Raw genomic sequence first — 23,498 nt, 5'->3', positions numbered from 1 at the left:
CATATTCCCATGTCCTACAGGCTGGCCAGCATGAAGTCTGAGGCAGAAAACATACGTAAGGAAAGGCAGCAGGTGGAAAATATGAAGGCTCAGGTGAAGGAGATGAGAAAGGAGGCGCTGGCAATTCAGTTCAAGGAGTGGACAGTGGATATCAGTGGCAGAATACCAGTCGCACTGGTAACTAGGGATTATCCTTGATAACACACTGCTGGGATTATTCCAGACAGGAGGAGAAGGAAGATTGTGATAGTTCTGTCTGCCCTGGCATGGCAGCACGGAGCACAGGGGTGGGCAATGGCTCTGACTCTTAAGGTCAGGGTGCAGGTCGGTGTCTACCACTCAGCCTCACCAAGCCCTGATTCCCCACGAGCACACAGAAGGTTGTGATGTGTTCTCCACAAAGGTCCTGGGAAGCTAAATGCCCCATGAGGTACTCATACATTCCCAATGTTGCTGCATACACACGGCATCACTGGATGTCCTTCTCTGCAGCTGGTTATCCCTCAGAATCCCCTTAAAAAGGTCCAGAGCAGCCACTCTTGCTCTCCTGTGCCTTCCATTAAATATTCTTTCTACCCCTGCGACTCATACAAATTGGTACTGCAGCTCATAACGGATGAGATTTGCAGAAATCATAGTACATCTCTTGGTACAAGGCCCGTAGGAAACAGTCCTGTGGTTACACACAGCACAACACAGACAATGTCTACATTTAACAGAGCCCACCTATGTGAGATAAGAAGTATTCCTGGCCCATACGACTGATTATTCTGGGTGATCTATTTTAGTAATTACCTACTGTTGTCTGCATGAAACAGGCCTTTGACTATTACCTTGATTCGTAGGTTCAGAGTGCCCTGAGGTCTTTTCTGGATGTCGTTGCTTCTATTCCCACAGATGCGGGAAAAGGTAAGTTTTTATTGTGTCTCCTTTAGTTTTATTTCTGTGGTCTGATTTCTGATGAAAACTGTGAGCAGTGAAAGAATTGCTAGGGATAGTTACACCAGCTAGGGTATTAACCACAAATCTTCAGACATTGGAAAGGGGCTGAACTACCGTGTGGTTCATTAATATGATCTTGAAAAGTACAGAGAGAAGTGAAAAAAATCTTTTGGAGAGACAGAAAGATTAGATGCAGGCCCTTCACACTTACAGCCTGCATTAGCCATTGCCATGTGCTTACCACGATTTATAAGAATCACTGTAAAAACCTCCTTCATCTACTCTATCCCACGGTGTTCCTTGTCTCTGGGAGGTCTTGGAAATCCCATGGACAGCTTGGCATACTGGGAGGTGTGGAGGAAAGGTAGGATCGAAAAAATTAAGGTCTGACAGCATTGTTACCTTTTATGGTTTCAGGGACAATGCCAAAGCTTACCTAACGCTCCACCAAATCACACATCTGGCCATTCCCTTTGCCAGTCCCAGGCGTGCCACAGCACAAGGGCCTCTGTGTCAGAGCACTCAGCACAGAAAGGATTTCTATAACCCCTGTCCACTTCATAGCTTACACTTGACCTCTCTGAATAATGATCATTGAATAGATAGAACCAGGACCATTGAAGTGGCAACGCGCAGCCTGCTGCCAGCCCTTTATATCCATAGCCTGTAATGTTCACCAATAATAACAAATCTGCTTTTGCTGGAAGATGGGATGATGGGCAGGGAACCTCCAGAGCCCATTTCTGTGTACTGCTGGAGTGCTCTGCCCTTGCTCAGCCCTCTCTGTATTAGAGTTGCTCCTCTGAGTAATTATCCTAGGTCTGTAGTACGTTGTGTGAACGCCCAACACAGCCTGGTGCTCCTGCTGTGGTGGCTGCGGTTCTCGAGGGTGAACAGATCCTGGAATGTAGAAGAAAGAACAGAAAAATAATTCCAACAGAAATAGCATGTCTGTACTCAAAGACCTCATTCAGAAATCTATGTAGACATTCAACGTATTTTCTCAGTTCCAATACAGCATCCCAGAAGCTGACCAAAATGTAGTTTTGTGTATCATAAGCAGTAAAAATATTCCCATAGAGCTTCTTGGGAAAATTGCTATGATTTTCAGATTCCACTCTTGCAAAGCAGAATCTATGTCCCCAGAATTTTTAGGCAGTTTTGTCTGGTTTTTTAAATAAAAAAATTTGCTTCCCTCACAAAATTAGCTGTAAGTACTGTAAAAATGATAGCAATTTGCACCAACATATGTCAAGAATAAATATGACCATACAGTTCTGAATAGGTAAATGCAGATTTTCAACAACTGAAATGTGTAAGAATCAGATTTAGAGAGCGTCTACACAGTCAGATACTTTAGCTACTGTGTATGATAACCTCAAATAAGTGTAATCCAACATCTGAGGAAAGTTAATGTAACATGTAGTGTGCAGAATATGTGTACAATATGCAAAACCACAACTGTTTGCTTTCTAAACCAATATGCCTTCATTTTTTACTAGCAATCTATGTCAAGAAGCTGGAAATCATAGACACATTGGGAAAAAAAGTAAACATAGATGAATTCGCAGAGGTGAGAGATGAAATAAGAGCATCTGATTCAGAATATGATGTGTATCACAAAGTAGTAGAATTTCCCTGGGGACAGCTGAGTAAATGAAAGGCATCGCTTTTCCAGCATCCCAGGTAACTGGTTATATGAGGACATTTCATGTTCCATCTCCATATCCATCCTCTGCTGTTATAACACTTCCATGCTGGCCAGCAAGAGGGAAAGACTTTGTTTTCCCCAGAGCTGCAGCCTGTGCTGCTCCCTGAGAGGTTACTCTAGAGGCAGTGGGTTCAGGATATCCCTCTTGGTCCCTTTTTAGGATGCTAAAGCCCTGAATCACCTGTGAATTCAGATTTTGCGTTGGCTGCTCAAGGGAGGGTCAGGCTTCCAATATAACCACTAGCCTGAAGTAATTAGTACTGTCCCAAAGTATTGGTATTTCTGATTATGTTCTATTAACCATAGAAAAACCTAACAAGTGATGAACTGGGATGAGAAACTACCATTTTTGCCCTGAACTGTTACTGGCTTGAATGATAACCAAACTGCAACAAGTGTCATAAATGTGCAAGAAGCATAACCAGGCTGAAAAATACACAGTTTTAAAACCAAAAGCTGTCACTGAGAAACAGCAGAAGTGTGGTTTTAACTCACCAAAATCAATAAATATAGTTGGAAGTTTCACCCCATTACTCTACTCTTCATCAGTTTGAAAACAACCAAATCAGTTCAAACCATATTTACTAAAAAACTCTCCAGGCCAAGACTTTGGCAGCCATTTCTACCTACGACAGAGCTGAATTTTATGGCTGGGTAATTAAACCTGTGAAAAGAGATGTTTAGAATAGAAATAATGACAGCCCCTCAATTGCAGCAGTGCGAGTGCGTGCTGTTACGATAATTAAAACCAGCGTATAAAGCAGCTGTGCAGAGACTAGTTTCAAGTAACCATGTGTGATTTTCGTGCCTTCTTTGCTCTCAGGAGACTCACATGTTCGATATTTTGCACTGAGATGCATTTTTATGATAACTTGTTGAAGGCTTTTTTAAGCATGAAATGAGGTATTTTTAAATTTATCCTCAGAATAACTGCATTTAATTAAGAAAACTATTGTGGATAATGGGAGCCCAGAGAATTGCCTTTGTCACTGAAATGAAGCATCAATCCATAACCTCTATGGTGTATGTATAAGCACTGAATGAATTCATGCTCCATTAGCATTAGAAAAATGTTTTAAGATATATTTTGTGTACTCTTTATTTTAACTTAATTAAAGATATGACAACAGAGATCCCAAGTACAAAAGACACGGACTGTCAAGCTGTCTGATTTACCAGCCAGTGCAACGCTGTTCTCAGAATATATTCTCTGATGCTTTTTGGAATTGGGTTTTAATTGAGTCAAATGATGAGGTTTTCATCACTTCCCTTGGGAACTGCTCTGTGACCACAGGCCTCGCTCTCAGGACAGGGCTGTTTCTAATCCTCAGCTACAATTTACCTTTGTTTGTCAGTTTGCATCATTCACCAAAACCAGAACGAGAGACGATCTTCCTCCACACTGGCCTGGGCACTTTCACATGTGGAAAGCATTGCTTTTTAATGGACTTTAGCATTAAATGGTGCTTTTTTTTCCTTCCTCAAATTCAGTGCAGCTTTGGGTTACTTAAAGGCTGTTAGAAACTCAGTGGAGACCTCACACGTTGTTGTTGTTGGGTTTCAGGTGTTTTTTCAGACGTGCAAAACAGTGGCTGTTGAATTTTTACATCTTTTGTGACAAGCTCAAGGGGTCGTTTGTATTAACAGTGTTTAAATCCCAGAGACCAGTCCTTGATAGTTTATTTCACAGGCTTTGTTCTCTGACACAAAGCTACTGACACCAAGGGAAATACTCACATTGCCTTTTTAGGGTCAGAATCCGGCTTTAAATGTGAGGTTGTTTTTTGTGATTGCATGTGGCTTACTTGATTTCTGTTGAAACAGAACAGGAACAAAAAGCCCAGCAGGAACAAAAAGAAAAGATCCATTGTTCTTGATGATAATGTGTTCACAAACTACAGCAAGGTCTCGCACTGGATAGCAAGAAGGAAGTGTGCCAGTTTTCTTCTGATGGGTGTCAAAATCTCTTGGTTAATAATAAATAAATGGATGCACGTTATGTGTACAGTTCTTTACACAGTAGAGTGCTTTACACACATCAGCTGAGAAAAGCTTATGATTCTACGATAGTTCCTCCTGCCCACATAGCTGAACATACGCTTCTAGAAGATTTTCTGTGGAGCTGTTAGACAGCAGTATTAGTACACAAGCCTTTGGATGTGTCATCAAGATGACATATAAAATAACAAGCTTCTTGCCCAACCTGCCTCCTCCCAACTGCTGTCATCTTTAAGGTTCATCTGTCACAGGGTTCCGGGTTGTAATAGCTCTGAAAATCTCATCGATACACATAGCCCCAGATCTGCCACCTTCTCACCAACCCACCTACATCTTCTCTTTTAATGCTGAAATGCAGAAAAAACACACATTGCCTTAGGAGTCTGTCTTTCCCACCAGCCACCCCTCAGGCCACCGGCTGCTGCTTTTCTGCTCTTCCTCTCTTCTCCACTTGTCCCATATACTTGGATATTATGCAATATACACATGAATAATAATAACATATATTAATATTTCAGTTTTTTAATGCCTGTGCGGCATTTCAGCAAGCCCGCGATGTTCTAGTGTTTATGTCAGGTATCCATACTCTAAAAATGGGATAATGGGAAACATTCTGTGTTTTGCAAATTCCTCCTGTTAACTGTATGGGCTCCCTGTTCTGGTGGCTGGCTCCAGAAACCTGCTATAATAATTCAGCACAGGCTTTGGGATTGTGGTTTGTTCGGATGGCCGTTATTATTTATGTCATGCACACCACATTTTTAGAACCATATTGCTTTTGCTCATAAAAACCACATGACTATAAATCCAAAGTGTTAAAGTGTCTCCAAGGCTAGAACTTAAAATAAATCTCAAGTCAGTAGTATTCCCGGTGTCAGAGGGCCTGGGTGACAGCAGGCTCATTTTCAAAAGGTTCTTTCCTTTTTTTTTTTTTTAAATTGTATCCAGACTGGTTCTCTAAATACTGAAATTGTGGGCAATGGTCATTTAGTGGCGTTAGAGAGTTAAGTGACTCAGCTCTGCAAAAACTAGTGGGTCAAAATGCCTCCGTAGGTGCAGTCAGGAATAGTAACTGCAGCAGAAAACCATGGAGAACTTATACCGTCCCTGAGATAACCCAGGGTAAGCACTGACATTTCATAGGGGGATTCCAATCCAGCACCTCGGAACCTCTGGATGTTACAAGCAACCTATGGGCCAGGAAAGGAGCTGCTCGATGTGCATTTGTGCCCAGAGCAGCAGCGTCTCAGGCTTGCTTGGAGAATATTGCTACTTCCGAAAGAAAGAGCAAAGTAGGCAGTGTAGCATCCACACACCAATTTTGCGTTATGTTAGCAGATTAAACTATGAATTCACAAATATTTCATTGCATGAAATAGATTTTCAAGAGTTCAAATAAAGGTGAAAATACTTGAAGAAAACTAACCATTTACCCTACTACTTTCTCTCCATAGTATGTCCATTCCTACACTGAACATTTTTCAGATGACATGTTCCAAGAAATCCTGAAGCATCTCTCTCAGTGCGCTGAAGACTTCAAAGGAGCAATAAGACATGATATGTGGAGGCAGATGTTTACTGATCTCTTCCTAGATTGTGATTCTGGAAAGGTAGGCAAAGTAGCTCTCAACCTCATTTCAGTGTGGTGATGCTTCCAGTTTGGTATTTCCCTGGGTAACTGTAACATGATGACTCGGGTCTGAAGTTTGATGATTCTGGAGAAGAAATGAACCATGAACTGTACTACTTCTGGTCATTACCTGTTCCTACAGCACATTCAGAATGTTTGGGTGCTGATTTGTCTGTTCAGCCATACTTCAGAAAAGATAACCCGGTATAGATTGACCTTAACAAATGTGCACATTACTGTAATAGTAACATATATTGTGTTAATTGTGTTGCATTTCTTTATACACCTTTAGGGCTTCTATCAATAAATCTCATAACAGTTTAAATATAAAATGCGAAATTATCTTTACAACCTCTCAGAGAGAAGTGCTGTGAACTTCAGCCACTGTTAATGGGCAGGAAATTAAAATACAATGAGTCAGTTACGGAGCTGGAAATGGAACTTGAAAGCCATAATTTGGTTTTCAGTAGCTCTAAACTCTATTGGCCTCTGAATACACCTGCATCCCCATTAAAAAAAAAAAGGCAGCAGCTAGACTTAGTAGAAAACTAGTGAGTAGTAGGAGCTGAAGAATCAATGGCACGAGCTATTGCTAAAAACTTGGGCTTCATCAAAAAAGTATGGTACCTATTCTGAGTAGTTTCGGTTTGCCAGTTGCTGGCTCCTACACAGCAGAGAGTTGCCATAATCTTACCATTTCCTCCCCTACATAAATTATATATTCCATCCAGCACTCCTCTAGTGATGTTTACAGCATGCCTACCCAGAATGAACCCTGCTCTGCAATCTCATGCTAATAATGTCATTACCTCTCAGAGAATGGAATTACACAGCATGTTTCAACAGCAATGGTGTGCTTTAGAGAATAGCAGGCAAGCTGCTGTTTCAGGGCTGAGGAAAGAAATGTGTCTGCTGCTCAGTTAGAAGACATTTCATTTCTTATTGCTCTGTCAAGAAGAGCTATGATGGATCCTCCTGGGTGGAGTAGTATGTAAAGCCGAGTCGTGTCTTTTCCATGTGTTTTGAAAGGATTCCTTCTTTCCCTTTCATGTTTTGATATGACTTTCATCCTATTATTTCTGTGGCAATAATCACCATCTCCATGCTACTAATCCCAGTGGAATCTTGGAGGCAAAGAGCCAAAAATTCTAGCACATCATAACAAGAGTGAGCAGCGATCAGCACAGCCATTGCTGCCCAGAAAGACATGATCAGAGCACAAACATGGTTTCTAGCCTCGCTCTGCAAACTGAGTTCACTAAGCTGTAGTATGGGCCGCGCAGTTCTTTTAAACTCGACCTGGTTTCTTTTGTATCGCTCTAATAAGTCCTGCTGTCCTGTACCCACAGGGAAGATAAAAGATGCAAACTAACTCGAGGACTTGTAGCACTTGAGTGTGATCCTTTACTTGTAGTGCTCATTCTGCAAAGCACAGCGAAGCAGTTGTTTCAGTTCCTAATTTCCATGTGTTGGGTAGCAGGCAGTTATTCCAGTCTGCATGGTGAGCATGGCTGGCTGCCTCCCTGCCTTGCAATTAGGGCCAGGGAGCTGAGAAAGCAGTGTTTAAATTACAGTCAAATTAGAAGGTATCCACATGATCATTATGATGATTTCAAATGCACACAGCCAGCAGGATGGCAGCTCAGTGAGAACAGCCTGGACTATACAGTGCAGCAGAAACTTTGCAGGACAATACCAGGACACAGCTGAATCACTTCTTAATGCCCAAACTTGGGCTCAATGATCTCAAAGGTCTTTTCCAACCAAAACGATTCTACAATTCTATGAAAAAGCCAATAACTCTGTGAATTTTAAGCTTATTGTCTCTCTGTGCTCATGTGTATCAAGTATAGTTTCTTTTATACGTTATAACAGAACCTGCATTAATTTTCAGGGTCTTTTTAAGCCTGGGATCTTTAAATGCAACTGAATTTAGTCTGAGATGAGTTTTCAAACTAATGGTGTTTGAGACACTTCTGATTACCTTTCTGGCAGAACAGCAACAGAAAAGTCTGCTGTCTCGTGGCCTTTTCTGAGTGTCTGTTATTGCCATCTTACTCGCTAACAAGCATTTTGTGGTGTTCAAGCTATACACACCGCATTTCCAGAAAAACAATCGAGCCGTTAAGCACTGACCTATCACTGATTAAATGGCAAGTCTGGTTTAGTCTGTGTTGCTAAAGGAATTACTCATAGATCACAGTGCGTTGCTGAAAACAACTGAGAATCATCACCTGCCAATATCGAGGTGACAAGAAAATTGGGTCAACATGTTTCAACTCTCCAGCCACTAAAGCTGGCAGTAGTTCAAAGTGGAGACAAGTTTTGGATGGCTGTACAAACACAGATGGTTTGCTGTTATTTCTAGGGGCTGCTGTACCTGTCCTGCCAACAAGACTGCATGAAGGGCTGATGGGCAGGAATCTTTCATCAGCCTCCCCAGTCACACACAAAGTACATAGAAACATGACCTTTTTGAGTCAATTTAGGAACCCAGAAAGACAGCGTAACTGGGTATAGGACCTTGGGAATAGTTTTCATGTTGTAATGCTCCTCTTTTCTATAGATAGCTTTGCTGTGATGACATTTGTTGTTCCAAACCCACACATGGCTGAAATTCAACTGTAATTTCCAGCATATTTTTGCCAGCAGGAATTAAGTTACAAGAGTCTGAAACACTAAAACCAGACTGGACAGCAGGTTACATTTCTGTTCTCATCCTTTCCTCAGAATCTGCAAAAAGCTTTCAGTTGCCTTTAGAAGAGAGGTGTTACAGTAACAGAGAACGTGATGTATTCACTTAGTTTTATCATTAATCTCCTTGGGAGGCACTTCCCCTGTAGGTGATGCATGTCTCTCAGTTGTTTTCAAATCCAATGTTCCTCACATTGATACCATTAATTACAGTTTTAGATTATAAACAACGCAGTCACCTTGCACTCATTTCCAGAAAAGAGCAGCAAACTTCTTCCCTTATTTCTTCAGCCTAAGGGCAGGGAAAGCTCACAAGGAATCGAAAGCTCAGATCATTTTACATTTTGTGGTCTTTAAGAGCAAAATGTGAAAAGGAAATCAATAATTCAGTTGGAAAGCTGCTTGCTAGAAATAATGAACTTAAGTAAATCTGCTCTCTAATTAACTACTATATTTCACTAGTGGGAGGGATATTACAAAGGTGGCAGGACTGAAATAATGACAACAGGAATTCATAATTAAATGGAAAGCTTGCAATCGCTTAGATTTGCTTCACTTTTTAAACTCACAATTTCCTGATTGGAAATGACCCATTTAATTGTCTTTTCCTGGTTTTAGTGTCTGCATACAGTCACCCTGAGCAACAAGGACTTGATAAACTCTGCATGTTCCTCTGCACTGGAATTACAGATGTCTCTGTGCTCAAGTGTGTATGAATTTTTAAAGGAAATTAGGGAGGTTGTCATAATAGCTCAGATTTTTGGACTAATTATTTTCCCAGGCAGTTGCCAATACGTAATGCTTCAAAGGAAATGATGGGGCATAAAAGCAAACGACAACATGCAGTCACTAACATAATACAGCACAGCCCATAATATGTGAAAATTCTTCCATAATGCTGTCAGGCAATCAATATCTGTCCTGGAAGTGGGAAATGTTGAAGCTTTGATCTTTACATGAAGAACTCCTTTGGCAGAAGTGGTTACAATCATCTATCTAACTGTAATTTGTCTAGAACATGCAAGAGGATGTGCCCGCAAAGTAATATGTATGAGGAGTTGCAGCTCAGCCCAGAGAATAAAGTTTTGCCTCTCTGAAATAAATTCACTTCTTTGAAATTTGTATTGATGTTCTGGTAATGGATAATTTTCAGTCACAGGTAATTGTTAGCTAATGGTGCCTTTGTAGGGCTGCAAATGTAAACCCCAAGCAGCACAGGAAAATAACAATAATTGTAATCTTTTTGTCTAGGTTGGTCTCTTAGATAGACAAAGAATACTTGCCCTCCTCGTAGACTTCTATGACAGAAGCTCCGTGATCATGAAAAGGAGATTCCGTAACCCAAGACAGTGTAAGTATCTGGGACGTTTTAATTGTGGTTAAATCCTTAGGAGGTGACAGGTTGTGTAGTTAATGTGTGTTTTATAAGGATTACCAGAAATGGCCAGTGCCTAAAAAAGGACCCGAATGAATGCTGTGACCTATACGCCACAATTTGCAAAGATGTTTTGCAAACTGTGATGTTGTGTTCAGAAATCCAAAAGTTTCCTTCCTACAAAACTCTGAATTACTTTTTGGAAGTAGGATTAAAGGACGAATACTTTTCCTGAAACAATTGTTCCTTCTTCCCTGGCAATAATAGAAGTTAATTTTATACTTAGGCTAAAATGTCTCCAGAAACATGGAAAGATAAAGAAAAAAAGCAGAGAATCATCTAAATGAAAGTAAAATAATTTAAAGATACTGGACATTAATGAATTGCTAAGACCTAATGCAATGGAAATTGCAGCTTTCCCTCTTAGTATGGAGAATTATGAAACATGATATTTATTTCAAAAGAAATATGATGCAATCCACAATAACAAGTGCAGTTCTTTGCAGGCAAAGACTTTATTCTGAAGTTTTGTGTTTCTGAGATGCATATTTGCAGAAGGTGCTGAGAGTTGTATCTCCTATGGAATACCTTTTTCTTTTTTTAAATCCTTATGCCATACTAGAGAACATAAACCCAATGCAAACTATCAAAGTATCAATGTTTTTTTCTATTTTAGGGCCAATAATTGAGCTGCAAGAGATTGAGCTGGTGGATTTATGGGGAGTCCTCGATGACCAGGAAGTTTGTGAGGAATTCAGTGAAAAGTTGGTCTTGTCTCAAACAGAAATTTCTGAGGGAGAGATTTTAGCATATCAACCTGTGTCGGTGGTGAAAAGCGCTGAATTTGAAGAGAATGATTTGGATGGAGACACAAAACATACTGAGAAATCCAGTTTCCAGGAAGACATTGAAACTGCGAGGCAAAGTGAGTGTGCAAGTGCAGACAGACAAGAGGAAGATTTCCCAGGATCTGACTCCACTGGGAACAGTCTCAGTAGAGATGGAGAACCTGGATCTGAAAAACAAGTGGAGGAAGAGGAATTTGGCCTGGGTACAAAGCCTGATACAGAAACAAATATGGAAGAAGATCATCCTGTCTCAGACAGAGAACCTGGCACAGAAGGGCAAGTTAGTCAGGAGGAAGACGATGGCATTGCAGAGACAACCAACATGACTGCAGGACCAACACCTGAAGCTACAGCCATGACCTCAGAGGACAAAGCTGTGGCAGACATGGATGTCATTGCTTCAGAACAGAATGCTCCAGTTGCAGAGGTTGTGAAAGAAACTCCTGCAAGAAAAGAGAGTTTTTCCAGGCAGCATGGCAGCCAGTTTGGCCGACAGACAAGCTCAGAGACAAGACTGAAGGATGAGGACCTTCTGCAAGACCAGAATAAAGGTAAAGTGTTCTCCTTTATTCTGGTTTAACGATAGGTGTCTTTTTAATCCATTTCAAAACTAATGAAAGTATGTGAGTTTCTGAATGCATAAGGCTGTAAGCTTTGATATCTTCTCAGCATGGTGTTTTCTGGGTTTGAGTGTGTTGCTCTCACAGGACGGCAGGTGAGTCACTTTGCTGGCGATCTGTATTCAAGGCACTGAGCAGACACTTTAATTCAAGTAGGGAGTTTCTGAAGCAGCAGCATTTTTCTAATAAGGAGGAACTTTGTGTTCTGTTTCACTCTGTAATATTAGTCTAGCAAGACAGGAGCCTGATTATGTTAAATATAGAAATTACTTTTAGTCATTTTTAGACGGTGATTGCCCATAAGGAAACATATTATTGGATCGTATACCAGGAACCTTTTATTTTAATCTCTCACTGTCTTTCCAAAGGAATATCATAGTTCTTAACTGTGTACAAAGGCTCTTGTTCTGGGGAGGCTGTGGTCAAGAAACTGTGTGTCTCATAAGAGGTACTTTCTTAAACATGCTAGAAGAACCAACTTCCTTGCCAGCGTCCTGTGAATACACTCATTTCTCACAGTTTAAAACATTGCAAGAACTGAGTTTATGTTGCCAGGGCAGTCTAGTCACAGACTTACTATGTAAAGGGCTGTAAAGCTAATGGTACAGCCTGCTGGTACCTACAGCTTAACCTATCATTCAGCCAGTCCCCGGATGTGCATCCTGCGTTGTTTGGGACATGCCATACTTCAAACTTCAGAGCAGGTTCCTACGAGAGAAAGGTGGATGGAAACAAGAAGTCCAAATAGCATTTTGAACCCGTCTTGGAAAATAATTTAGCTCATTACTCTTGCTACAATGGATATTTGTAGCTGGGATTAAGAAATGTAACATTCACCAGGTGAATTTCAGGAAGCAGTATTTCCAGACAGTAAAAATAAATAGCTACTGATAACAAGGGTAACTCCGGAGTCACAGAAGTAGATTTTACATATTAATCAGCAGGATGGTCAGACTAGTAAGCTCTGATTCACAGAAGATTTCTTTTTAAAATTGCAGGTCCAGCACCCCCAGACAGGCAGGACTCTCCAGCTGAAGCTGGCCAGGAGTCTGAAGTGCCGTGGTCAGGTGACTGTTCTCATCTGCTTTAGAAACTATAGCTTGGATATATGTGTTTAAAGGCTTTTAGAAAAGCTGTATCTGTGTCCTTTTTACAAGCTTATATCATTACAAGGTGTATTTTATCTTCCATCAGGTGATCTTCTGACGTTAGACCTAAGTTGCAGGCATAGCAGCTATGGGGGAAGAATTCCAGAAGACTGGAAGTGTAAGGCCACTAGATTTCCAGGTATTTGGTCACAAAGTTGTGTGTTCAGTTGTGCACATAGTGGCTGGCAGTGTCTGCAGACATGCCAGTACTGCTGTGAGCTGAAACTCTGAGCAAGAACACAAACACTGATTCCTGAAGCTGACTTCAAGGTATCAGCAGTGTTGTCTTTGTGTCAGAAGGCTCCTTGCTGTAGACCAGTAATTTCAGCTCACCTATATTTGGGGATTTGACCTGGCTGTATGATAGCGTCCATGCTAGACTGCGGCATAAGTCTGAAGAGATGCTATTAGAAAAGTATAAGCAGAGTAAGGCCCTTAGTCTGCATTCAGCCATACTTACAGCGGGTAGGAAGTGTAGGATTCAGGACTGCGTTGATATGTGCCATGCGGGTGGTTTTAGAGCAGCATTTGGCTTCCTGCAACACATTGTGATTTCTGCCTTTCAGACTTAGGTCCCATCATGGCAGAGATTCAGAACCGCTGGGCTTCTCGTACTAGGAGTGCCTTTGATGAAAGCTGCCTCAACCTGCCCCAGTTTGTGCAGCTCATGGAGACATTTGTTGGTGAAGACATTTCTCTGCCTACTCTGAAGAGGCTTAATGCATTTATCAAAGAAGAATACAAACAGACAGAGGAGGAAAAAACAGAACAGCTAGAAAAAGTAAATATTGATAAGTTTTGCTGATCCCATGTCCAAACAAAAAACAAGCAAATGCCTACAGACTCTGACAAAGTAGACTTTTAATCTCATGCTGGCAGAGCTATTCACTTGCAGCCTTGCGTTCTCTGCTTCTTCAGGAGACCTTTTACCCCTTTGTTTTCATATGGATCCTCCCTCCCTAGCCTGTAGCTCTAGAAGTGATGACAGACTCATCCTGTAAGAGGTTGTCTGTCTGTTCTAGAGCTGGACTGAGTGAGACAACAGGTTGATAGTTAATTGTGAAAGAGCTCAAAACATTCCATTCTGCTTATTCACCTTTATAATGGCCAAGAACCTGATCTCTGACCTACTGCACTGGCATGTACCTATGAGGTTGTGGATGTTTTGGAGAGGATTTTAAAAGAAGTGTGTTTGGTTTTGCTATGTGCAAGGCTGTATGTGAATGTGCACATGATTCTTTGTGTTTGAATTACAAGGTGCTGTTGCACTGTCTTGAAAATATATATTCCCCTTCAGCAATATCCTCGTGCCCCACATCCCTTCAGAGTACAGATGTATTTTGTGGTGGGTCTGCCCATAGTAGCATCTCTAGCTGCATTTTCTACACACTTCTTTCTAGTTTCCCTCTGTGCTGCTGACCTAATTTGGATGAGATATTGGATCTGACGGCTCTGCTGTCCTCACGCTGAACACAACACACACTGCCAGTATTTTGGCCTTTGAGAGAATTGCAGTCCAGCCATTTATCACTGTGGGCTGTGCAAAGACTGGGTTTAAAGGACAAATTGTACATCTGTTTGCTTGGAGCCCACACACTTCAGGGCAGCACCAGCAAAATAACAATGTACAGAAACACAAACTGTCACATCTTCAGGTGTTACTGACAAGGTTGTGGTTATTTCTTGCTGGAAATACATTCGTATTCTGGGAAATGTACACGTACCTGAGTTGATCTCACCTTAGATCCAGCACAGGCTTCATTTGTTCACTGAGAAATAACCCTCTGCAGTGCTGGTTCTGCCTAGTAAAACTGAACTGTCAGCTGTGTTGTTTCCAAATATCACCCAGGTTTAATTATTCATCTCCAAGTGTGAGCCATGTATTTATGGAATTGCCCTGGCCTATAGGAAACCCTGTATTTTCCATATTTGTGTAGACACTGAGCATCAGTGTCCAGGGCTTACCAAAGACCAGCTGTTGCTCTGTTGCAGGTTCACCATGTCTCTCACTTGGCCCAACGGAAACTGCTTTTGGAGGCACTTTTCGAAAAGTGGGACAGCAATGCGTCTGGGTTTCTGGACCTAGAAGAGGTGGATGCTGTTCTAAGCACATTCAAGGAAGGGATGGAAAAAGAGGCCTTGAGGAAGGGTAAGGGAACAGCTCCGCTCTGAGAGAACAATGTCAACACAGTAGTCCTTGAACCATTCAATGACAGTGCTAATGAAGTTGTTGGCAAGCACCAGTCATTTTTTGTTTTCACAAGCAGTCATAAGCATACAAGGTATAATGTATGAAATGAAAAGGAGCAGTTATCCAGGCCTACTTGTCAATGCATAGCTCCGTCCTCTCCTCCTGTGCGAGACTGCCCTGCGACAGTTTCCCAGTCAGAAAGGTAGTGCACTGGTTGCATGACATTACAATGTGCTGAAAAATTAGTCAGGTGTAACATGCAATATATAGTTGTAATATGGCAGTGAAAAACACATGTAAAGCCTGAGTTCTGCCACACGTTGCTGAAAATGGCTCATTTTGGCAAGAGCCAAAATCTCTTTATCCTTCAGCTCACTTGCGGCAGCTGGTGGGCTGGGGAGCACACCGGCATGCTATGCTTAATTGTCTCCTGGCTGCAGGGCCACAGGAGAAACTGGAGGTTTACAGCTCTCTTGTATGCAAGGCATGCCAGAACACCCACAGAAATATGGAAGGACACAGTCCCTTTCATTCAGGGCTCATAAACTGAAGGACAAGTACATAGAAAGAGAGTATAGCAAAATCAATACCACCTACAAGCAACATAAAACTATTTCTAGCAGCTTCAACCTAATATCTCAAAGACATCGCGGAACAAGCAGGTTTGGGGGAAGGGTTCACAGACATTGCAGTCCTCCTGACTGAAGGGTGGGTAGGATTATTTGAGTTCCCTTGTAAGTGAAAAGCATAACATTACAGATAAAATGGAGAAAAAATTCCTTATGCTGTGGCTCAATGCTGAAGGCACTGATCATGCCATGTTCAACTTCATGTGTATTTCTTTCTTCATCTCTTTCTTCAAAGAGGGGAAAAAGTGGAGGTGAAAATCCAAAGATTTTTATGCCATCAACAAATTCTCCATGCTACTTTTGTCAGAAAATCAGAAATTAAATTTAAAAATACTGAATCTTCTTTAGGTGATGGGCAGGATAAGACAGCATCAACAGTCAGCTCCACCATGATTTGGGCCGGTTGGTACTTGCTACTTCTGTGGCTAAAATTAGTGATAAAATGCCCCTGAGTTCTGTGGGGGAAGGAGGAGGCTCCCAGCTCCCAGAAACCCCCGTGTCTTGGGTGCGCTGGGAGCAATCAGGGCAGCTCCCTGCTGTTCCTGTGCATCATTAATCAAAGCATTTTCTATTACACTGTTCCTTATAGACCGCGGTATGTATTGATCACAAAGCACTCCCTGCTTAACAGCGAAGTCACACGTCTACCTATCTATCTTTGCTTGCTTAGTTTGCTAGTAGGAAGCAGCTTGATGAATAACTCTTTACTTCTTTGGGTCCAACAGGATCTGAAATCAGGATGCAGATAAAAAAAAGGATGAAAGTGTTAGTGAGGGCAGTGCTCAGGAAAGGCACTGCCAGGAGCATGATCAGACAATCACAGCCTGGGCAGAGCAGTGCGTTTGCAGAGCCAGGCAGCTGCTGCACCTTCCACAGGCTGGGCAAGAGCACCCCCGTGAGCCCAGAGCTGCAGCCTGGGGAGCGCCGGGGCTGGGAGAACGGGTACAGGGGTTGAACTGCTCTGTTAGTAACATCTGAATAGGAATTTATGGGGTAAATTCACATTTTCATGCTCAGTCTCTTAGGATTACAAATCTGAGATGAGTCCCATTTGTCTTCAGGACCTCTGGGCAAATTGGAAGTTTGTGAATCAGAGTGAGTAGATACAGGAAAGAGATTCTTGAGAATCACAATTTGACCCTCGTGGCATTCCTCATTCCTCATTCCTCCTTCCTCCTTCTCCAAACAAAAGTCAACTCTGCCAGACCTTTCTACTGCAGCTTATTTGCCCATATTTGCACCAGCTCAGCTGGATTCCCTGGGACATGAAAAAGGGGACAGGGGCACAGCTCCGCTCCTGGCCTTGTGCAAGATGGGAAAGTGCAGCCTCCATGCAGTCGTTTTTACTCCTTCACTACCCTGGGAATGAATGGCCTTTTACACATTTTTCATACTAATTTATTCTTCTAAACCTGGTATGTTTTATAACAGCTCTCTTTCTCCTTCTGCTGTCCATGTCTTATTTTCTCTTTCTTTTACCAGCGAAGAAACACCTTTGCTCCCGTTACCCAGAGCTCAGCAGAGCAGGGAAGCTATCCCCAAAGGCATTCCAGCTCTTCCTTGAGTTAATTGCGTCTGAGTTTGCTGGTGATAAGGATGAAGCTATTGATAACTTGGTGGAATTTCTGACCGAAAGCATAAAACAAAGTCACATGGAGAGCCTGCAAAGCTTAACCAGGAGGAAATGGCTGCACGATATCCAGCAAGCAGCCGAGACCAGTGGAGCAAACATGGACCCAGTTTACAAAGCCGTGTTTAAGGCCCTCTTGCAGGTACACATACCAGGGAGCAGAAGAACCATTTGTGTTGTGATTGTGACACTGATTTCAAACCCTGATGCATTTGAGTGGAACTCGCAGGTAGCATGGGAAGCTGCTCTGGGGTGGGTTTCCTTGCGCTTTTCTGCACTTTGCTGATGCTCAGGAGAGCCAAGGGTTGTGCACAGAAAGAATCACAGGTCAGATCTGCAACCCACAGATTCTCATCCATGCTCTGCCAATTCAGAATGCATTTCATGGATACTTATGTCTCACTTTTTGAAGGGCTGACTCAGATCAAATCTGGAAATCCGTAGGTCTAGTTTTGGAGCGTCTGAAATGAAACACAGAAGACTCAGTTTGGGATAAAGATGGTTAATTTGTAGTGGGGATAGTTTCATTTTCAACTTGCAGCTGCAACTTTAGGTGTTTGTCCTCACTGTTAAAGCCCCCTGAAAGCAAACTTCTCTCATGGTAGCTGAAGTGTTCTGACAATATTGTATAGATTTGTAATTACAACTCTGGCACTTGTTTGTCTGATTGTTCCAAAGGAATCTCCTATTGGAGAAGAAATCCATAGTTTTGCTTAGGCACAGGTTATAATTAGGGATTATTTTTATATTAACTGCTTCCCATTAACAGCAGGAAAAAAGAAATCCCGTTTTCCTTGCCAATCAAAATACAAAGGGTTTTTGCTTGTAACAGAGCGTACCGGTCAGACGCAATCACAGCACAGACACACATGTCATGCAGTTGGTGCATGACATACAAAATCAGTGACCCAGAACTGCATCTCAGCAAAAAATGAGACAAGTGCTAAGTACATGAAATAAGCGTAATGGCCAGTGGCTAATGTACATAATGTAATGGGAAACATTTGGTTGCTAGGATGCAGAAGCCCATGGGGATAACAAGAAGATCAGCGCATATATTGCCCTTTTGGAAGAGAACCGGCTCTCACCAGAGCGGGGACAGGCTCTCCTGCACTATGTGGCATGTACCACGGATGACGCTCCATATGTTTTAAACCAGATACTTTACAGGGACATGAAAGGAGTCAGGTAAGAAAAGCTCCAAGTAACTGTTCCTTTTTCTTAACAATATTTGGAATGTAGGGGTACCAGGCAGTGTTTGGGGTGCACTGGAAACAGAGGTTGAGAGAGTACTTGGGAGAAGAAATCCCCTCAGGGACCGTTGTGGAATGATTCATTATCATACACATGCCCTTATACTTCGCATGGTCTATTTAGAACTGCTCTGTTAGGGATTTCACTCCTTTCCTTTGGGAGATTAGCTCACGGTCTAATAAATCTCATCCTTTAGCAAAAGTCTGTTCTATTGAGCCTACGTTTTCTTCTTTAAAAATTAATTCCCTTACACCAGTCTACATCCGTAGGATATTTTTTGAGAACAATGCCTTTCCTTCCCTAGCGTTTACACTATAAACAGCTTTCACGCCTCTTTACTTCTCATTTCCAAAAGCTAGACATGTTTGTCTCTTTCTTTGAATATTGCGTCTTCTCACCTGTAAAATGTAACTGCTGTTCACTTCTGTATTCCCCTTCATTACATTCATTAGTTGATGTTTTAAAAATGTCCTAAGGATGAAAAGTGCCTTATTTATTACCACTGTCTTTGGGATGCAAGTGGTAAATGTAGTATTTCTGGGTGTGGTTGGAGTAAGGAGCTAACACCTTCATTCTCTGATGCTAAAAAGCTGGGAGAGATCAAAGCTGCAGTATTTATGGCCTTGCTAGAGGTTTTCTGCTGCTCTTAACAAACCTCCTCACAAGTTTATTGTTCAGTTTTGAAGCTGTCGAAGGGGGAAAGCCAATCCATGTTCCAACAGTTCAGCTCCACGGAAATATCCACTTTTGGAACTACAACCGCCCAGTGGAGGAGAGAAAAGGCTCATTCCTGGTACTGCCATTGCACGATGCTCGCTGGAGAGTCTTTGGCATTCTAGGACTTGACACCCTTCGTGACCAGTGTGAGAAAACCATCTTTCTGACCCATGAGATCAGTTTCTATCAGGTTTGTTAGACCGCTCTTCAAAAAACTGTGTAGGCACCACCTGAATTTTACATTTTCGTTCTGAGTAAACGTAAGATGTACAAAGAATTGTGGGCCCCTTTTCACTGTATATGGTGAAAGTGGTGCGAGCAGAACACCTTATCAATATCTTACCAATTAGCAACTTATCTGTAATTGATTGTGAGGTATCATTTAATCAATAATTTATTGAAGCATCTCCTGGCTAGTAAGTTAATTGCACTTTTGTGCAAAACCCAAAGATAGTAGCTTTCATTTCCTGGAGCTCTGACCCTCATATTTGTGTTTGTTCCCATAAAGTGGCATGAAACCTTACTTTTTACATAGTGGACTAATTATAAGCAACAGCAGTGGGAATTTCTTTGGAATGCTCTTTAAGATCAGCCGCGCTGTGGATGCATCGTCTGGGCAGCAGGGAGCGCAGCAAGCCAACATTATCAGTCGGTTTGACTATCTCGACTGAAAACAGCTCTGTCTAGTTAAGGGCTTGGCTGTGACCCACGTACACCTTACAGCCTGATTTGATAAAGGACAATTCACAGTCACTTTTCAGCTTTACAAGTTCTACAAGTAACTCATTACAACCATTTTACTTCATTTTGCTGCATGAACGCTTCCCCAGCTTTTCCCACACATCATATGGAACTGTCTGGCTCATTTAGAGGATTCTGTTTTCACAGGGAGTTGCTCATGCATTCAGCAAAGCCTACCACCATATCTTCACACTGGAAAAAGTTCTACGAATGGCAGTTACTGCTCTGGACTGGTTGTATCCCAGGGCACCCAGCATCCACACCGTTACAGTGTACCTGCTGGAGCCTGGCAAGGACAAGGTACGCGAATTCCTGCAGTGAAAAGGCCTGTAATGCAGTGGAGGAGAGAAGGGCTGACAAGGCTCCTTCAGTGAGGACTTGCCATTTCTAGCTGCCTGTGGTTTTCCAGTGGTTTTATCATAAAGACTAAAGCCTGCCTGAGATTCTTCTGTGCAACAAAAGGGCTACATAGAGAGGGAAGTTTCTCTCTGTAAAGGAGGCCACTCTTCATCCTTTTCATTTTGTGCGTGTCAAAATTATTCTATTTTATAGGTAAAAGAATGTCCTAGCTAATGTATTAGCTCTTTATTCTGCACTAATGTCAGCAGCCGAGATGTAAATGCAGCTCAGGAAGTGGCTGCTCCCAATTAGCTGGCTTGGGAAGGCCCCCTCCCTGCAGATCGGGTTCCAGTTGTGCAGCAGGCGCTTGGGCCCTGGGAAGCTTGTCACTTCGCACACAAGCGAGTAAAGAAGATGAAAAGTGTATGCAATATTTAGGACTGATCCCATGTCATCGCAAAGTCTGTATGACATCTGCTGTAGCCATAATTCAGCTGCTTCCTCTGATAAGCATGGTTTATGTTGGCAGTTTTCTGTTGTCATTCCCAGCTCTGCACTGTTCCCTCGCTGGCTGCCTGATAGCCAGGTCATTTGCTCCCTCTGCGCTTTTCATGTGTCAAGGGACACTGGCACAAACATGACATGAGAAAGAGGACTGCAAGGGCGTGTGGAAAAGGAGGGAAACCGCTTCTTGGCCTGTGGGTGTTCCTTGGTGTGGAGCGTGGGGATGGATTAAATAGTCTGGCTGAGAGAGGTCCAAGGCACGTTTTTCATGCATCTTGAGCAAAACACTCCAGGAATAAAACCAAGCATTGCTGGGAGATGTCTTTAAACAGCCCATTGCACTTAAATGTACATAGGAGTTTCCTTTAAGAAATAAACAATTTCCTCCCTCTCCAAGCTTCAAAATGGCTGTTCCCTCCCTGCATGCAGCTAAACCTCCTGTTTCTCTCTGGCAGACATGGGACTATGCTCTGTGCAAGATGATTACCACAGATAATACAGGGCAAAAAGAAATTCATAGCTCTCCTGTTCTTCTCCTCAGAGAAGAAAACCTCCTAAGGTAGGCTCCAGCACCTGCGGGAGTGCCCGGCTGTAGTTCTCTCGCTATCAAGGCTTCTGGTGTGTTTGCATGGGATGCTGAATTATGAAGGAGTGAGAATTATTTTCTCTTTGAGTTAGACCTGCAAAAACTTACCTTCCAACTGAATGCTTACCAGCTGAGCTGCCGAGCCAGCTCTACATCTGTTGTGAAAGGTTTAGTAATGTAATACCTTTGTTTTAACAACAAGATACGAATGACATCTGACTAGATGCTAAATAAATCACCAAAAGAAACCAGAATGGGAAAGTGTAGTACATTTTCCTCTCTTTCCTCTCATTTCAGAGATTACCTGTTTAAGTGCATAGACAGTTCAGAGGTCATTCGCACTTGTGTCTGTGGAGAACACCACATTGCAGTACCTCTCCGTGACCTATCAGGACAAGCTCTTGGGATATTTGATATCAGTGTTGGACAGCACCAGAAATTACCACCTCATGAACACAAAGACCTGCAGAAAATGTTAAAGATGGCCCAAGCTGCCTGCTCTGAGATACTGAAAATATCTGCAGAGGAAACAGAACCTACCTATGTACTGGGTATTGTGCATACAGAGCCAAGATAGGGTTCTTTAGGGGTGAAATTAGGAGTCTGAGTAAAACCATATCTAAAGTATAATTTCTACAAATATGGAAAGACAAATATTAATACAAATTTTTGATACATATAAACTACTGCAAAGTTAAACAGAACATTTAAAGTTTGGCTGTAGTTCACAGGATATTTTGTACCCAAGTCCCACTGAAATCACAGGTGTGAAGCAAGGTGCTTTGTTGCCTTCAGGGATCAAGGGTGTTCTCAGAACCGCTCCAACTAAGATCAAAAGAATTTGAATGTCACTTGCCCCTGAGGCAAGTTTTGTCTCCTTCTCAAGCACATACCCATTTTTAAAAGTTTCATAGGCTGTATACAAACCAATCAGTCAAGGAGACAAAGAGTTAATCAGAAAGAGGACAGAGCCTTTTGGTCAGGAAGTCTTGAGTAGCAGATGCTTCTGAGAAACTTCTTGAAAGGTTTGCTTTTGATTCCAGAGGCAGAACATGTGGCAAAGTTGAGGCATGGAGAGATTCTGTTCCACCGGTTCATGCTGCAGGACCTGCGCGAGTGTGTCCGGAAACTCAATGCTGAGAGCTTTGCTGAAATAAAGAGCTGTGCAGAACCGCCAGCCCTGGTCCATACCATAGTTAAGGCCGTGCTGTTGCTCTTCCATCCAGACTGGAAGGGCTCAGAGAAGACTGAGAACTGGAGTCAGTGCATTCGGGTGAGATCTCAAAATGTTAAGACTCTGTTTTCGGTTCTTTCTCCCCCAAGAAGATATAGCTGAATTTTCCAAGGGCGAACTGGCAGTGAAATAATTCATTGCCTTACAGATTTCCTGTACGCTTGACTTAGCCATCTTTAATTCTGAAACCCTTTCTTAAGTTCGTCACTGCCACCTGACACTTTTTGTTCTCTGCATTGCAGAATCTTGATGACAATTTGATTCAGGAGATTTATTGTTTTGATCCAACTGCTGCATCTGTGCAAGTTCAAGCAGAGCTGGTGCTGGACTGCATCACTGGTAAATATTATAAACTAATTGTGAGATTACCAGCTATGGCTCAGCAATGAAACAGCGTCAGTGGGAACCTTCAGCTGAGTGCTTTTAAGGTCCTTACTTCAGAAATTAACTTTGATTTCACAATAAGCAACAGATAAGGGGTCCTAAATATCTGCAGTCTTTTTTGGACAATACATTCAACCTATTAAATTTAGAATCAAAGTTCACTGCCTTAAGGAAAGGGGAACAGATCAGCTTTGAAACGTACCAGAACAAGCGATCTCCTTGTCAACCTCCACATAAACATATTAAGAATGATGGTTCTTTTGGCAAGTAATATGTAAAGACATATTAAGAATGATGGTTCTTCTGGCAAGTAAATCTACCTC

General features: G+C 42.1%; 1 protein-coding gene across 7 annotated transcripts in view; it reads left to right on the top strand.

Moving 5' to 3' along the window:
• EFCAB5 (EF-hand calcium binding domain 5) overlaps nucleotides 1-23,498 on the top strand; it is a 35,337-nt gene that overhangs the window by 9,952 nt on the left and 1,887 nt on the right. For 4 of the 7 annotated variants that reach the window (XM_065036831.1, XM_065036829.1, XM_065036830.1 and 1 more), the window contains 18 exons: nucleotides 21-177; nucleotides 846-909; nucleotides 2,445-2,515; nucleotides 6,106-6,261; nucleotides 10,227-10,326; nucleotides 11,027-11,749; nucleotides 12,817-12,885; nucleotides 13,013-13,105; nucleotides 13,533-13,747; nucleotides 14,959-15,115; nucleotides 17,269-17,558; nucleotides 18,432-18,604; nucleotides 19,349-19,577; nucleotides 20,276-20,428; nucleotides 21,427-21,530; nucleotides 21,855-22,108; nucleotides 22,601-22,830; nucleotides 23,034-23,130. In XM_065036831.1, coding sequence (XP_064892903.1) covers nucleotides 21-177; nucleotides 846-909; nucleotides 2,445-2,515; nucleotides 6,106-6,261; nucleotides 10,227-10,326; nucleotides 11,027-11,749; nucleotides 12,817-12,885; nucleotides 13,013-13,105; nucleotides 13,533-13,747; nucleotides 14,959-15,115; nucleotides 17,269-17,558; nucleotides 18,432-18,604; nucleotides 19,349-19,577; nucleotides 20,276-20,428; nucleotides 21,427-21,530; nucleotides 21,855-22,108; nucleotides 22,601-22,830; nucleotides 23,034-23,130 — 3,335 coding nt within the window. The remainder of the gene's footprint in view (nucleotides 1-20; nucleotides 178-845; nucleotides 910-2,444; nucleotides 2,516-6,105; nucleotides 6,262-10,226; nucleotides 10,327-11,026; nucleotides 11,750-12,816; nucleotides 12,886-13,012; nucleotides 13,106-13,532; nucleotides 13,748-14,958; nucleotides 15,116-17,268; nucleotides 17,559-18,431; nucleotides 18,605-19,348; nucleotides 19,578-20,275; nucleotides 20,429-21,426; nucleotides 21,531-21,854; nucleotides 22,109-22,600; nucleotides 22,831-23,033; nucleotides 23,131-23,498) is intronic. The other 3 variants (XR_010467336.1, XM_065036833.1, XM_065036834.1) reach the window with 3 other exon arrangements.

Source organism: Columba livia, chromosome 20 (genome assembly GCF_036013475.1).
Source record: "Columba livia isolate bColLiv1 breed racing homer chromosome 20, bColLiv1.pat.W.v2, whole genome shotgun sequence".
NCBI lineage: Eukaryota > Metazoa > Chordata > Aves > Columbiformes > Columbidae > Columba > Columba livia.
This window is presented reverse-complemented; position numbering and strand designations above follow the sequence as displayed.